Source organism: Tiliqua scincoides, chromosome 7 (genome assembly GCF_035046505.1).
Source record: "Tiliqua scincoides isolate rTilSci1 chromosome 7, rTilSci1.hap2, whole genome shotgun sequence".
NCBI lineage: Eukaryota > Metazoa > Chordata > Lepidosauria > Squamata > Scincidae > Tiliqua > Tiliqua scincoides.
This window is the reverse complement of record NC_089827.1, coordinates 42,462,670-42,476,626: the sequence shown is the minus strand read 5'-3', so window position 1 is coordinate 42,476,626 and position 13,957 is coordinate 42,462,670. Positions and strand designations below refer to the sequence as shown.

At 46.0% G+C, this 13,957-nt stretch overlaps 2 protein-coding genes across 5 annotated transcripts in view; one reads left to right on the top strand and one right to left on the bottom strand.

The window, feature by feature from the left end:
- WNT5B (Wnt family member 5B) overlaps positions 1-13,957 on the top strand; it is a 128,276-nt gene that overhangs the window by 53,320 nt on the left and 60,999 nt on the right. The window contains exon 1 of one of the 4 annotated variants that reach the window (XM_066634652.1): positions 12,637-12,724. The exons of the other annotated variants lie outside the window; for them this stretch is intronic. The gene's annotated coding sequence lies outside the window, so the exon portion shown is untranslated. Of the gene's footprint in view, positions 1-12,636; positions 12,725-13,957 lie in introns of those variants that run through there. 4 annotated transcript variants of the gene reach the window in all.
- On the bottom strand, positions 9,831-13,851 carry FBXL14 (F-box and leucine rich repeat protein 14). The gene has a single exon (XM_066634648.1). It carries the CDS (start codon positions 13,541-13,543, stop codon positions 12,341-12,343), a length of 1,203 nt encoding a protein of 400 aa, XP_066490745.1. The 5' UTR covers positions 13,544-13,851; the 3' UTR covers positions 9,831-12,340.

Sequence of the window (13,957 nt, the reverse complement as noted above, 5' to 3'; positions counted from 1 at the left end):
ATCCAGAGCAAGATAAGGCCCTGAAGTGGCTCAGTCAGAGGTAAGGGGAAACTCTTCCCCTTAACCCTGGGTAAGCCACTGCAGCCCCAATGGGTCTTCTTGGACTTGTGCCACCTCCTGAGGTGGCACAGGTCCGAGGAGAGTGGAGCAGTTGGAAGCCACTCCGTGCTGCTTGGGAAAGGGGGTTGGGATCCAGCATAAGAGCCGGGTCCCAACCGTGCCTCCTGCTCCCTGCCCGCCCCCGGGACTGTCCTCCCTCCATCCTGGAATGCCTCCCTCCCGCCTCCTCCCCACACACCACAGAGCTTTGCGTCAGCCGAGCTCAACCCATGCAAGGCTGCATCCCCGAGTCGGCGTGGAGGCTGGATTCAGCCTCCACGGGCTGGTGTGTGTCCTTGCTCCAGCCCAGCCGACTCACAGAGACACAAACATGCTTTACGGCATGTTTGTGACCTTCCTGGGTGCTTCCCAAAGGTGTCTCAGGATTGCCCTCTAAAAGAGTCTGTATTTGGCAATCATGTCCCAAACTGCTCAAGTATTAAAGTATGGTGTGGTGATACTAATTAGAATTTGTGATAGATATAAATGTCCAATATTTTGTCACGCTCCAGCCTCACTATGCAGCCTGGCAGCTAAGAAATGGAACCAAGAAAGCATAGAGGAAAGCGTAAAGGAAAAGGGAAAGCGTTGATTTAGTTTTCAAATGGCTCCCATTGAGATGTAGAGACAAAACTTGGCCCTGGCTGAGCCCATCATCAGGGCTGGTCCAAGTCCTCCTGGTGCCTGAAGTAGTGGCCAAATGCTGCCCCCCTTACTTGGTGATGCACAGCTGCTGCTCCTCCAACAATCTAGCTTGCCTCTATTTTTTCCTCCACACTTCTGCTCTGTCCCCCTCTTCCTTTTCCAGTCCAGGGAAGAGAAAGATCCATGGAAGCAAACAGGCAGACAGAGGTGAGCATCCCTGCTTCCTGAGTTGGCCTCACAGGTGGGCCGACTGCCATCATAATTGCCTCAGTGATGGAGTGTGGGATAGTAAGTGGAATTGGGAAAGGTATAGCAGTTTTCTGTTCTTTTCCTCCCCTTCCCCATCAAACTCGGCAGGCCGTTATTTCATATCAAAGCCAGCTCCTGAGTTCTGTTACGTTCTGCTGTTACTGAGAGAACCCAGATGAAATTAGTGAAAGGACAGGCGGGTTTTTTCTGGAGGAGGGTAAACTTCTCCCATCTCTCCCTGCTCTGTATTCTGGAAAACAATTTTATGAACATGAAAGCTTGTGCACTGTTTCTTGAGCAAAGTGTATCCATTAAATGCTATCAACATACATATTTTGTGTTTCTCATTCTGTTGGGACCAAGCATAGAAACAGCTCTGTACAGCCAACACTATCAGAAGACTATAAGGAGGAGGTAGAGACTGGTTGTGAGAATCTGGCCTTGCTGTGTGTCAGAACCAAAACAGATTTTGAACTAGGCCTGTGCACAATTAATTGTGAAATTAAGAGTGAAGGGACATCATCCCAGAGCCTGGGTTGCAGTCACTAGAAATACTTTATTTCCATTTATCAGTGTGGCCAGCTGGTGCTCTATGCGCATGTGCAGTTCTAAAACATCCACCACAATGAGCCGCTCACAGTAGTCCATAAATCACTCAGCCCATTTCTCAGCTGCGCCCTTCCTGTCAATATCTGTTACCAGTGACTATTGCCACCTGCTGTCCTTCTTGAGCTTGCCTTCTGCTGTTCTGTTTCCTCTGTGTCAACCTTCTTAACAAGTTATCCTTTTAGGTGAAGGTTGCATTGCCAAAAACATCCTGGTTCAGTAGTTACCAAACTGTGGGTCAGGACCCGTCAGTGGGTTGCAAGCCAATTTTTTTGTGGGTCATGAAACATTTCTGAAATATTTAAAAAAAAACACACAAACTTTGCAAGCACCCTTGCCCAGTTTGCAGAAGTTTGCAGCAGCACTTAATCTGGATAGAGAGGCTACCCTTATGGATGGAATGCTGACCTGTGGTATGCGGCATGCCATATATCATGTGTGAATCCAGTTCCAGCCTTTTGTCTGGCCTGGAAGTTCCTAACTGCACATCTTGCTCTCCAGTCAGTCTTCTGTGTCTGTTGCCTTGTGTGCTCCCTGGGGCATTTGGTGCGCCACTGTGAGATACAGGAAGCTAGACTAGATGGGCCTTCGGCCTGATCCAGCAGGGATGTTCTTATGTTCTGAGTCCCCTGGAATGACTGTAAAGCATAGGTTCTCAAACTGTGGGTCCGGCACCCACCAGTGGATTACAACCCAATTTTGGGTGGGTTGTGAAACAGACAAAGCAGATTAGGCTATGTTCATCAAGGGTTAATACAAGCTGTTACGGGGGGGGGGGGAGAGGCACTGCTGCCCAATCCTCATTATAGCCACACCCATTGGTATTCATAAATCAGGCAGCAGCAGCCTTTTAGAGCTCATAAAGCTAGGTGGTTCTCAATAGAGTGTCAATTTTGAAAGTGGGTCCCAGTGCTCCAAAGTTTGGGAACCACCTTCTGAGTGGTTTTATGAAGTTTGACCTGTATTGCTTTCAGCCCTTTGGCTTTCTGTCGCTTGTTCCTGAATTATACACAGTCTCTATTTCTCTTGCTTACATATTTCTCTTGTTTACATATTAGACATTTAAAAACTCTAAGATAATAGATGTGGCGTTCTCGACTTAGAACCCAAAGTTAGTGTCATCCTGCTGCCCCTGGAGAATGAGTCAAACTCAGAATACTGATGCCCAAGACTTAATACTTCTACCAATTCCCAGTACTACCAAAGGTCCAGCAGTTCTATCCCTTTCCAGAATATGGCCTATTTGTATTAGGCAACATGTGGCCTACCTCTGGTGGTAATTTGGAGGTATGTTTACAGTGCAGATTCAATTAGCATGACTCTACTTTTATTGTTATCATGAAAAATATTTGTATACCATTTTTCATTAAAAGCAGTTCTTACCACCATGGGAGGCATCAGCTAGATTTTCTGCCTCATAAATCATTGCCAGCTGTGGTGCAGGGTTGCACCTGAGGCCCTGAACTAGGCTTATGCCAATGTATGTGACCTGGAGGAATGTGATACCACCTTCTATTAGGCCAACTTCTCCAAATTTCAAATTGATAAGATTGGTGCAAACGATTTGTACACTGCCAACCTCATCAAGGTTTATTCATCTTCAAGCTACTGGCCCTGCTCTTGTGATTTAATATCTTAAACCTTGAATGTATTTAAAATTTCCATATTGGAAAAATGATTAAAATACAAGCTTCAAGTGCTCTCTCTTAGGCCCAGGTCTGGCCAGCAAGAATGAATGTCCATATTCATAACTGCAGAGTTCAGTTAGGTTTAAGTAACTTATTTTTCTCCCATTTCTTTCTCCTTTTCAAAAGGGAAAAAAATGAGACAGAACTTTTGATCTAAATCAGGGGTGTCAAACTCGTTCCATACACAGGGCCGAAGTTAACATTCAGGATGCCTGCTGAGGGCCAGAAGTGACATCATTAACCAGAAAGTGACATCATTAAGCTGCTGATGGCCAGAAATCAGCCATTTGTTCTCATTAACTGCAAATGACAGAAGAGAAAATATGCAAATCTTGATTATATTTCAAGATATGGGAGAGCCCAATTTTCATGTGGGCTGCCCTTTCAGAAGTAACACCTCAGCACTGCTAAGCAGATGAGAGCCTGAGGGCTGGATAAAAAGCTTCCGGGGCCACATCCGGCCCCCAGGCCTTATGTTTGACACCCCTGATCTAAATCAATGCAAAACCTTAAAGCCCTGTTTTTGCCAATTAACTGCACAAGGCAATATGACATGTTTGCTTAGTAGTAAGTCCCACTATGTTCAGTAGGTCTTACTCTCAGAAAGGTGCGCATCAGAGCACAGCCTAAATTAATCTTGATTTTGGAAAGAGGCATTCAAAAGGGCAGGGAAATGCACTAGTGACATTGCCAAACAAATGTGGAAGGAATCTAACTCCTGGCAAAAAGCTAAAACCTCACTTCTGCTTCCCCCCTCCCCTGTGCCACTTTGAGATTAGAGAATTTGACAAAAAGGACACTGGACACTGCAGGGAAGCATTATGCAATCATGCCAGCAGCCTTGGCACAGTGCCTAGGAGACATCCTTAGGGGTCTTCGAACATCGCCTCAGCTATTCCAGTAGAGTTTATCGATTATCTTTTCTTAACAGACAGCAGTATGAAAGAGCAGCTGTCTATAGAAGTGGTTTTTGCTGAAGGGAGAACACAAAGGCCCCACTTTCTTGGAACCAAACTGTGCCTGTTTCTGAGACCAGTAGATTTTGCAGAAGACATTTCTTTTGAAAAGCTTGATTTCAGTTCTTTCCCCCCCCTCCCAAATGCCTCTGACTCAAGGCGCATACATGCCTTTTGAACTCTTCACTGTTGATCATTTAGGTTGTTTTGAAGTGCACATAGATAAACACTTTGGTCCTAGAATTAAAAAGACAATGCTTTGGAAAGCCATGTTAAACTGTTTTTGTCATTTTAGAAATCTGGAAAAGACTGTATGATAAAGTACTACTCAAATAGTTTTGTAATTGACAAGATGCATGGAGGTAGATATGGTGATAATACTTAACAGTTATACAGTACAGCACTTTGTAATCCTTACAACACAAGAGTTGGTGTAGTATCGTGGTTAGTGTGTTGGACTAACCCCCCATTTAGTCCTGAGGCTTCTTGGATGACCTTGGGCCAGACACCAGCCTAGCCTACCTCATGGGGTTGATAAAAGGATAAAGGCAGATGCGATGAAGGGAGCGATGTACAGTATGATGCTCAGAACTCCTTGGAAGAAAAGTGGGATATTAATGTAATATAATCTAGCTTCTTTGGCAAGGTAGGTCAGCTGTCTTTTCATGTTGCAGATGCCAGTTGGGGTGGGAGTGAAATTAAGAGTCCTGTTCAACAAGGATCTTCCTGGTTTACAGCCCAATCCTAAAGGTGCCACTGCCACCAGAGGCAGTGCAGCAGCCACCAGAGGTCACCCCGCAATGGGGCTTTTCAAGTCTGCCAGCTGTTTTGCCAGCGCAGACTTGAGGGACTGACATGGAGTTCAGGATCTGGCCTTTCGCCTTCCTCGCTCTCTCTTGTCCCAGTTCCTCCCCTCCCCTGCCTCGTTCTGCCCACTCCCCACCTTGATACTGCTTACTGCCAGCCGGCACTGCTGGAGTGCTGGCTCACCTTCTGTGAGGTGCTGAGGCCAGCTGCCCCTCCTCTCCGGATGCCGCAGGCGTACCTTATGGCATGTTTGCGACACCCTGTGATGTTGCTGAAGCTCAGCGCCAGTGCTGGTACTTTTCACGATCGGGCCCTCAGCCATTTCATCACAGAAGGTCCAGGTAAAATGTTATAAGCATTCTCATGCTCAGTCCACCAAACTGTGCTACTGCACAAGCTGCAACAGGACTGTTCACACTAGAATCTCAAGAAAGCAAATGGACAGCAATAGATTTACCTCTCGTATTTGCCAAGCACCACTGCAGCAGTTCCTGCTTTTTGGGGGTATTGGATAATGCTTGGGGTGTTTCTGCCTGGAGCAGGTCACTGAAGGATTTGTAACCTGTTTAAGTGTGCCTGTACCATACCCCATGTTGCCAAACTCAGTTGCAAGGAATAAAGGGAACAGAGGCTTCTAAGTCAGCTTCAGAAATCATTTGTTAACTGGATGCATCATTAACAGTTCACAAACAAATAATTAAATGAAATCATGCTGTAAGAGTACAAGTTCTTTCGCCACAAAAGAATGCATAGATTTTAGCTCAGTTGCATTTCCATGTCTTACAGTTGTTGAGTAGATATTCCTTCAATTCTGAAGAGGCCTCACTCAGTTCCTTCAATTATCACTTCATATAGTGAAGGCTACCAGCTTCAGAAATTGCTCCATTTTGCATTCCCATATGACATTTAAATTGTTCTAACCTTAACTCAGTACTTCACAAAACTTTGTAACATCAGATTCCAGTAAATTCCTACACTGGAACATGCTGTAGGTTGTGAAATGACTTTTTTTCAATCTCTTCTAAGTAGCGTTGTTAGCTGATTAAAGAAACCTTCATTGACTAATCAGATTTAATTGACTGAATCCGGATAAGACTGAAGCAATAGTTTTTCAGACAAAGGCAAACTTTTGTCTGCAGATGGCACAGGTATATGCTGTAGCCAGTTCTGTCTTAGAAGAGGCATTCCGCATGTAAGTGAAGGAAGAATGCCTCTTCTAAGACGGTACCTGCCATCTGCAATTTTCATAAGAATTTACATTAAAAATTAACATTTAAAAATGTGTTGATTGATTAGATAGTAATGCTTCAAAAGTTGATTACAGTGGTTTATAACCGATTGAGTAATTCATAATTCAAGTCATACTTCCCACCCATTTCCCAAGCTCATCATCATTTATTCCTTTTTCCTTACTAGGAAACTTCCTTTTCCTTATTCAAGAAATTCTTGAATCTGAACCACTTCCCTGAGTGAACACAGACAACACTTACCATCTGGTAATCTACTACACATAGATATAACCACTTGGGAAACAAGTTAGCATCTTGCCAGGCAGATTTCCATTCCAATTTGGAATTGAATGTTACCATTCCTCTGTTTCCCTGGATGATTTCAGGTTTTATTCAGATGCATGATAAAATTCTCCTTGCTGCTTGGCAAGATGTTCCTGATGGCTAGATTACCAAGTAGTGCACACCTTGATAAAATACTACTTGGTAAGTAGCCATCTGTCTCTTATCCCAGTCACATGCACAATCCTGTAGAAGCCCCACTGAATTTAGTATGGCTTACACCCCAGTATACATTCAGAGACTGCACCATGTATAGTAACGTTGGTTCCTTATATTCAGAAAGTAGAAAAGATGATCAGTTGAAGAGATGGTGCGAAAGAATAGTAGATATGCCACTTTTTAACAGCTAATGGGAAAAAAATTTCTTCTAATATGGCAGCTTACTTAAGAGCACCTTGCAAAAGTTTTCTTTAACAGTGGTACTTTACTACAGCTCGACTTCAAAGTGCTGGAGATAGAGTTGATGCAGCCAGTTTTGAACATATATGATAGCACTGTAAGAGTATGTCTGTATTTTGGAATTAATAATGAGATATGTAAAGGAAATTACATGATAACAAGTTTAGATCCAAGGATGATGTTGGGTGATTTAACAAACACCAATGATAACCACTGTAAGTTATTATACTTAATTTGAACTGGCAGCTAGGACAGTAATTGCAAAAGATTGGAGGATAATTTTTATCTGGCCCTTTGTTAGTTATTGGAAGACAATGCACAATCAAAAGAATATTGAGATATACTTGCAAGATTTTATGTTGGCACAGTTAGGAGTATTTCATCCTTGTTTGAGTAGAATGGTTGCTACTTTTGTACATTATGTATTTCATCTATTTGAGATGAGTATTCATTGAGATGAAAATCTATTCAAGAAAAAAGTTTTTAATATATAATAAATAAAAACAAAGATAGCATCTGGCCCTGGCATTTCTAGTAAGGACTGGAAGTGATCCATTGGAAACCCTAGAGCGCCTTTTCTAGTCACGGTAGACAATACCGACCTAGATAGACCAATAGTCTGACTTCATACAGCAGGGCAGCTTCAAACATTCCTATGAAGCCTGGTAAAACTTCTGGCACTTTCTGATGTTTTATTAAACATGTAGGTTTATTAAAAGCCAATGAGAACAGAGGGTGTAAAGAGGCACACCAACCCAACAGGAGCCAGTGCAGGATTATCTTCCCTGCTGTGGGGTGGCTGCTTTCCCCCCTAATGACTCATACCTGACTCCAAAGCCAACTGCTGCTTTTTGCCCTTATCCTTTATGCTTCAGGCAGGTTTATAAGAACACCCAGTCACAAAGCATGTACACTTATTTGGCACCTTGTTTAAGAAATTTTAAAAAAAGATACAACAGCTTGGAATATCACTGTGGTCAGCCAGGAGAGGGAAAGTGGCTTCCTGACTGTCACAAGAGCCAGCCAATAACAACTCTGTATAGCTGCTTTCTTCTGGAAATGGGAGGAGCCAGTTACTCCTGAGCTCAGTTTTAGTGCATGCTGACCAAGAAGGGATGAGTGTGGCTCCACAGTAAACTCACCTTGTTAACTATTTATACAGCCTAGCTTTCCAAACAGAATACACATTCTGTTTAGTTTCAGCAGTTCAGAAAGAGGTGCCTCTAGCTAACATTTCCTATTGCTAGGAATCCCTGACTTAAGGAATAGAAACATTGTCCTTGATCTTGTGAGATTTCTGTGCAGCCATGGAGCTTGCGGGGAGTCCTACTGTAAATCATATGCCCCTTCCCTCACCTGTAACAGATGGCGTTCAATTTGGGATTATTGGCATAGTCTCCCTACCTTACAGAGTAAAAGCAGAATCTAAAATTATTTCGTCTCTCTCTGTGTCAAAACGTGCAATATAACAGTTGGTGCTTTTTAACAATATTGAATCCCAAGAAAAGCCATTTCAGTGTGATTTAAAAAATTATCAGATGTCAGAGCATTATACACAAGAACTGTGAAAGAGGAGTACAACTTTTTAAAAGATTTATATACCTAAGAGTTGGGTAGAAAGTAACATTTCTGCTTTGCTGGCTATTTTAAGGATGTCCCCTGTATATGACCATCTGTGCCTAGTAGGCAGGCATTCCTATTTTAATAGAGTTCATATTCTCTTCAGTCATGAACCTAGATATATATGTATTTGTTTTAAAGAAGAAAAAGGCAGAAAGAGGGAGAAAAGCAAGTCAAAAAACAGAGGCAGACCCTACACACACCCCCCTCCACGTAAAAGAAGATGGATGTAGTGTCAGGCTCAATTAGATCCGATTATGCTGGCTTTTGCCAAAGAGAACAATGCAGCTTTTGTGACCAACTCCCAGCAGAAAGCATGAAAGGTTTTAAATAAAAGCAGCGATAGCAGTCTAGGTGCTGGTTTCCTTTTGAGGGCACGGTGGAGGTCCAGTAAAACCTCAACTCTGAACGGGAAATACAAGGGTGGGCTTTTTCCTCTCCTAAAGCAGAAATATCACCTTGTTCCTTTTCCTGTGTTAAAGCACGAGGGCATTGCTGTTACATTGCCAAAACTAGAGCATATTAGGTGTCCAGCGCAAAGCCGCCATTGCAGGTTATACTGAGCCAATGAAGTGTCTGTGTCACAGAGACTTTGTTTACCTGGTGTACATTTGGGGAAAAAAGCAACTAGTAGAGAGACCAGTTTGAATGAAACTGAGTACCCTGCGCCAGCCCTGGAAGTGCTTGAAATGCAAATGTACAGGAACTCCAGACCATCCCCCACCCCCACTTGGAGGAAAAGCAGCTTAAATACAGCCAGGCCTGGAGAGGAATGTTAAAAAGAGGGAAAGAACCACCCTCCTCTCTTCCATAGGGACCCTCACACAGCAAGATTCAGTATGCATGACTGAACAAGCAAGCAAGCAAGGACAGCTCCTCTTTTAACTTCCCTGAACAATGGCTTCGGCTCCTTCCACCATTTCACATTCTCTCTATACCCCCCCTTTAATAAGAAAAGAGAGGGGGGGAGAGAGAGCCATGCTGCATGACTTGGAGAAAAGCTTTGTTTTCTACACTCTGAGCACTGCTTCCCTGCCCCACTACCATTTAAAAAAAAAAAAGCCCCACTCAGAGAAGTTTGAAAAAAGATCACTATCAGTGCAAAAGTCATAGATGGTTACAAAAAGAATACTTTTCCAATTTAGACTATTTTTAACATCTCAGTTTGACTTTTATGTTTGTCTGAAAGCTAGGATGATTGTTTCTTTCCTCTCTCATATTCATGCACTGTCACAAAACTGACATTTGGGCTACTTACTGATGGAAAACAAAAAAATTACAGATGGCTATATTATGCTCAGCATCTAAAAAGTCATTATGTACAGAAGTGGACAATTTGGCTAATGCTTCAGTAATTAAAAGTTATTTTACAAATTGTATACAGATATGATAAGAGAAGCTAAGAGTTCTAAACAGATCTTTCAAAATGCAACCATTTGCTCTTCTGGGAACTAATTTTGAAGTTGCTCAGGCTCTCCTAAATTGAGCAAAGCCTTCCCATTCCTTTGATTCAGTGGACCAAACTCCTCATAGACAGAGAAGGGATGTAACAGCTCTGTAAAATGTCTCCTCTCACAACCTTAGTGCAATACACCTGCCTTTTAAAGAGATAAAGACAACACAGATGCAACTTTTTTTCAAAAACATACGTCATATTTCCTCTTTTATTATATAAATATCAGTTTAACCTTTTACTGTAAGAATATAAAATGTTTTAAGAGGATCTTTAATTTTATACAAATTCACAAACAGTACATTTAATCCATGATGGGTATGTGTCTGGGTTTGTCTGAATTCTGTGGTCTGTAACTGTGGAGAATTTGAAAGTCTATACAACTATCCCTCCCCCTCCCCATATCTTTTGCTTTCTTCAGAGTTCCTCCTTTTAAGGACAAAAGTGGTCAAGAACTGGCTTTATTTTAATGGCAGAACAGGAATAACAGATGAAGTTGACAGTTTCCTATTCAGGCCTCAACCACAAGTCTGTCTATTCTCCATCTCTTTCAAACCTCCATACTTGACCTAGGTAACTTGAGAAAAGGGGAGGTGGGAATTTGCATATATTTATTTATTTATGAAACTGGATTTCTGTTTTACATTTTTTAAGCAACAGCCCAATCATCAATTTGGACATTCACATGTTACATGTGTTTGTACTAGAAGGGTTTAAAAATGCAAGAGCAATGTTGGGTTCTCAAAACCTTGGGAGGGATGAAGAGGCAGAGCCACAAAGATAGCATGTAGGTGGGACATATGGTGGGGGGTGGGAGTTAGAAACCCCAGCCAGTTTATCTTCTCCCCTCCAAAATCATAAACCCAAGGAGTATCTTTCCAGTACAAGCACAAAAATATATGTCTCACCATCTTCCTTTATAAAAATTCCAGGGCATCGGAAGCAGGAGGAGGGGGAAAAATAACCACCGAGGTAGCCAAACACTGAGATAATATATGCAGTTGAAAAAAAAAATGTACTTAGACCATAAGAATAGCCACTTCAAGAGTCTTTCAGAATCATATCATGTAAGAAAATGAATAGTGGAGAGAGTGAATAGAAAAGCTGAGATCAGTCACAAGACAATAAGTGTAAGGGATCCTGATTATTTGTAGATGGCTTGCTTGTTACGCATTTCCAAATTAAAAAAAACCAGATCATGGTATTTCTAGCGAAAGTACAAGTGAGGATTGATTCCATCATTCCTACCTCGCAAAGCTCCAGATGGAAAGGATATGTGGCTGGATATGTTCTTTATCTAAAACTACAAAGGAAAAAGGATAGACTAGGCAGGAAGAGGGAATAGGATGGTTAAACATTTACCAAAACAGTAACTTCAACCTCTGTAGAGGTTTAAATGACTCTTAATTGGTAGCAAAGGAAAGATGGTGATGGCCTTGGTTGGATACAGCATAAAATGGGGCTGAGGGGGAAAACTGTTTGGTGCCCACCCCCACAGCAATAGCAAGTAAAATGAGTGCAGAATGACACTCCAATTATAGTGCAGAGTGTCAAAGACACATCATCACCCGCTCAAGCGGGATTCGTAAAAGGTGTTGCTGTTTCTAAGCCTCAAGCACAGGAAAAGGGAAGGTAGGGAGAAAGGACAGAATATTCTGGGCGGTATCTGTGAAAAATAGAATGATACCTAGGGCTTGTATACATACAACATCTGCTGTAGAAGAGATGGTGGATTACAAAAGCATGGTGGGGATAGGTGCACAAGAATAAGGGGAAAGAGAGACTTGTGTGCTTGCCCAATAAAGAGCAGGTCTGGAGTAGAACAAAAAAAATTAGTGGGCTAGTTCTTCTTCCACCCTAGTGCAGAAGGGGGTGGAATCAGATTTAGAGAAAGGGGCTGTATTCATCCCCAGTGCATAAAAGATTGAGAAATGGCATTCCCAATAGAAAAAAGGTCAGGGCAGTGATACTGTATCCATCCACAGTGAAGGCTGATATAGAGTGCAGTTTCTCCCTCCAGTGCAGGGGAGGGAACTATGAAAGCATGGTGGATTTCCCCTCTTTTCCACCTCCACTACTGGTGTAGGTGGGGGCAGGCAGGCAGGCAGGCAAGTACATGAGGATACTTTTTCCCTCCCTCCCCTCCAGTGTTGGAGGCATATTCCCCCCTTCTCTCTCTCCTCCACTGCAGCAGCCAGTTGGCAAGTCCCTCCGGAGGGGTGGGAGTCTCCGGGGTGTCCCCTCCTCTCACCTGACCTTCTCGCTCTCAGTCATTTGCCAGAGTCCCAGGTTGAGTACTTTGAGGCAGGGGAGTTGAGTGATGCGCTCCAGGCCCCGCTTTGTGATGCGGGTACAGCCATAGAGGTCGATGCCCGTCAGCTGACTGAGGTGCTCCGCGATGAGCTCCAGGCCCTTGTCGGTGATGCGGACGCATTGGCCAATGTTGAGGGTGCGCAGTCCGTGCATCTGGCGCACCATGCGGTTGATGCCCTCGTCGCTGATGTGACAGGAGCAGAGGGACAGCGAGCGCAGCCCGTCCAGGCCCTGCGCGATGTAGGCCAGGCTCTGGTCCCCCACCTTGTCGCAGAAGGAGACATCCAGGCCGGAGAGGCGCAGGCTGCCCATGGCCAGGTGCATGATGCCCGTGTCGCTGATGTTGTCACAGGAGCGCAGGTTGAGGGTGCGCAGGCTGCCCATGTGCGACAGGTGCAGCAGCCCCGCGTCCGAGATGCCCCCACAGAAGCTGAGGTTGAGCTGGCGCAGGCGGGTGAGCCCCCGGGCCAGGTGCTTGAGCGAGAGGTCGCTGAGCTTCTGGCAGTCCTGCAGGGTGAGCTGCTCCAGCCCCAGGCAGCCCTCCGCGGCGCTGCGGGTCATGCCCGCCAGGTGCCCGATGCCCACGTCGGAGAGGTGGCGGCAGGAGCGCAGGTTGAGGCTCTTGAGGCGCTGCAGCCCCCAGGCGACCAGCAGCAGGCCCGTGTTGGTGATGTTGCTGCAGCCGCCCAGCTCCAGCACCTCGAGGCCCTTGAGGTACTGCGCGATGCGGCCCAGGCTGCTGTCGGTGATCTGCTTGCAGAGGCTGAGGTTGAGCGCGCGCAGCGAGCCGATCTCGGCCACGAAGGCGTGCCCCAGGCCGTTGTCCGTCAGGTTGTAGCAGCCGCTCAGGTTCAGGCTCTCGATCTCGGCCATGCCCTGCACCACGTAGCTCAGGCTGCGCCGCAGGGACAGGATCTGCACGCGCCGGATGCCGCGCGCCGCCAGGCTCGGGAACAGCGACGGGTTGGCGCGCCGCAGGTGCAGCTTCGCCTCCACGCCGCGCCACACCGAGCGGTGGTAGGCGGCGTCGCGCCAGGCCGCGCACACCTGCGCCGCCCGGCCCTTGTCGCGCACCTCCAGGTAGCCGAAGATCATGGCCAGCAGCTCCGGGAACAGGCACGAGATGTGCGTCTCCATCGCGCGCTCGCCGCCCGGCCCCGCTGGCCGGGCCTCACATCCCGCCGCGGCCTCCAGGCGCGCCCCGCCAGGCAGGCCGCGCCGCCTTGCCGCGCCGCTCCCCCGAGGCGGCCCCGCTCCGCATCGCCTCCTCGTCCCCTTTGTCTCCGGCCCGGCCCGGCCCAGCTCCTGCCGCCGCCGCCTTCCGCTCCGCGACGCTCCGCTCCTTGGCTGCCGGGCCCGGCGCCGCGCTCAGCCCGGGCGGGGGGAGGAGGGGGGGGAGGAGCGGTGGTTGGGCCGGGCCTGCCCTCCCCCTGCCGCCGCCTGCGCAGTGGTACGACCCGGAACACTCGTCGCCCAGGCAACGGCAGCGCTCCCCTCCCCGTGCGCGCTCTCTGCCCTCTCAGCGCCAACCGCCCAGCGGGGTTAACGCTT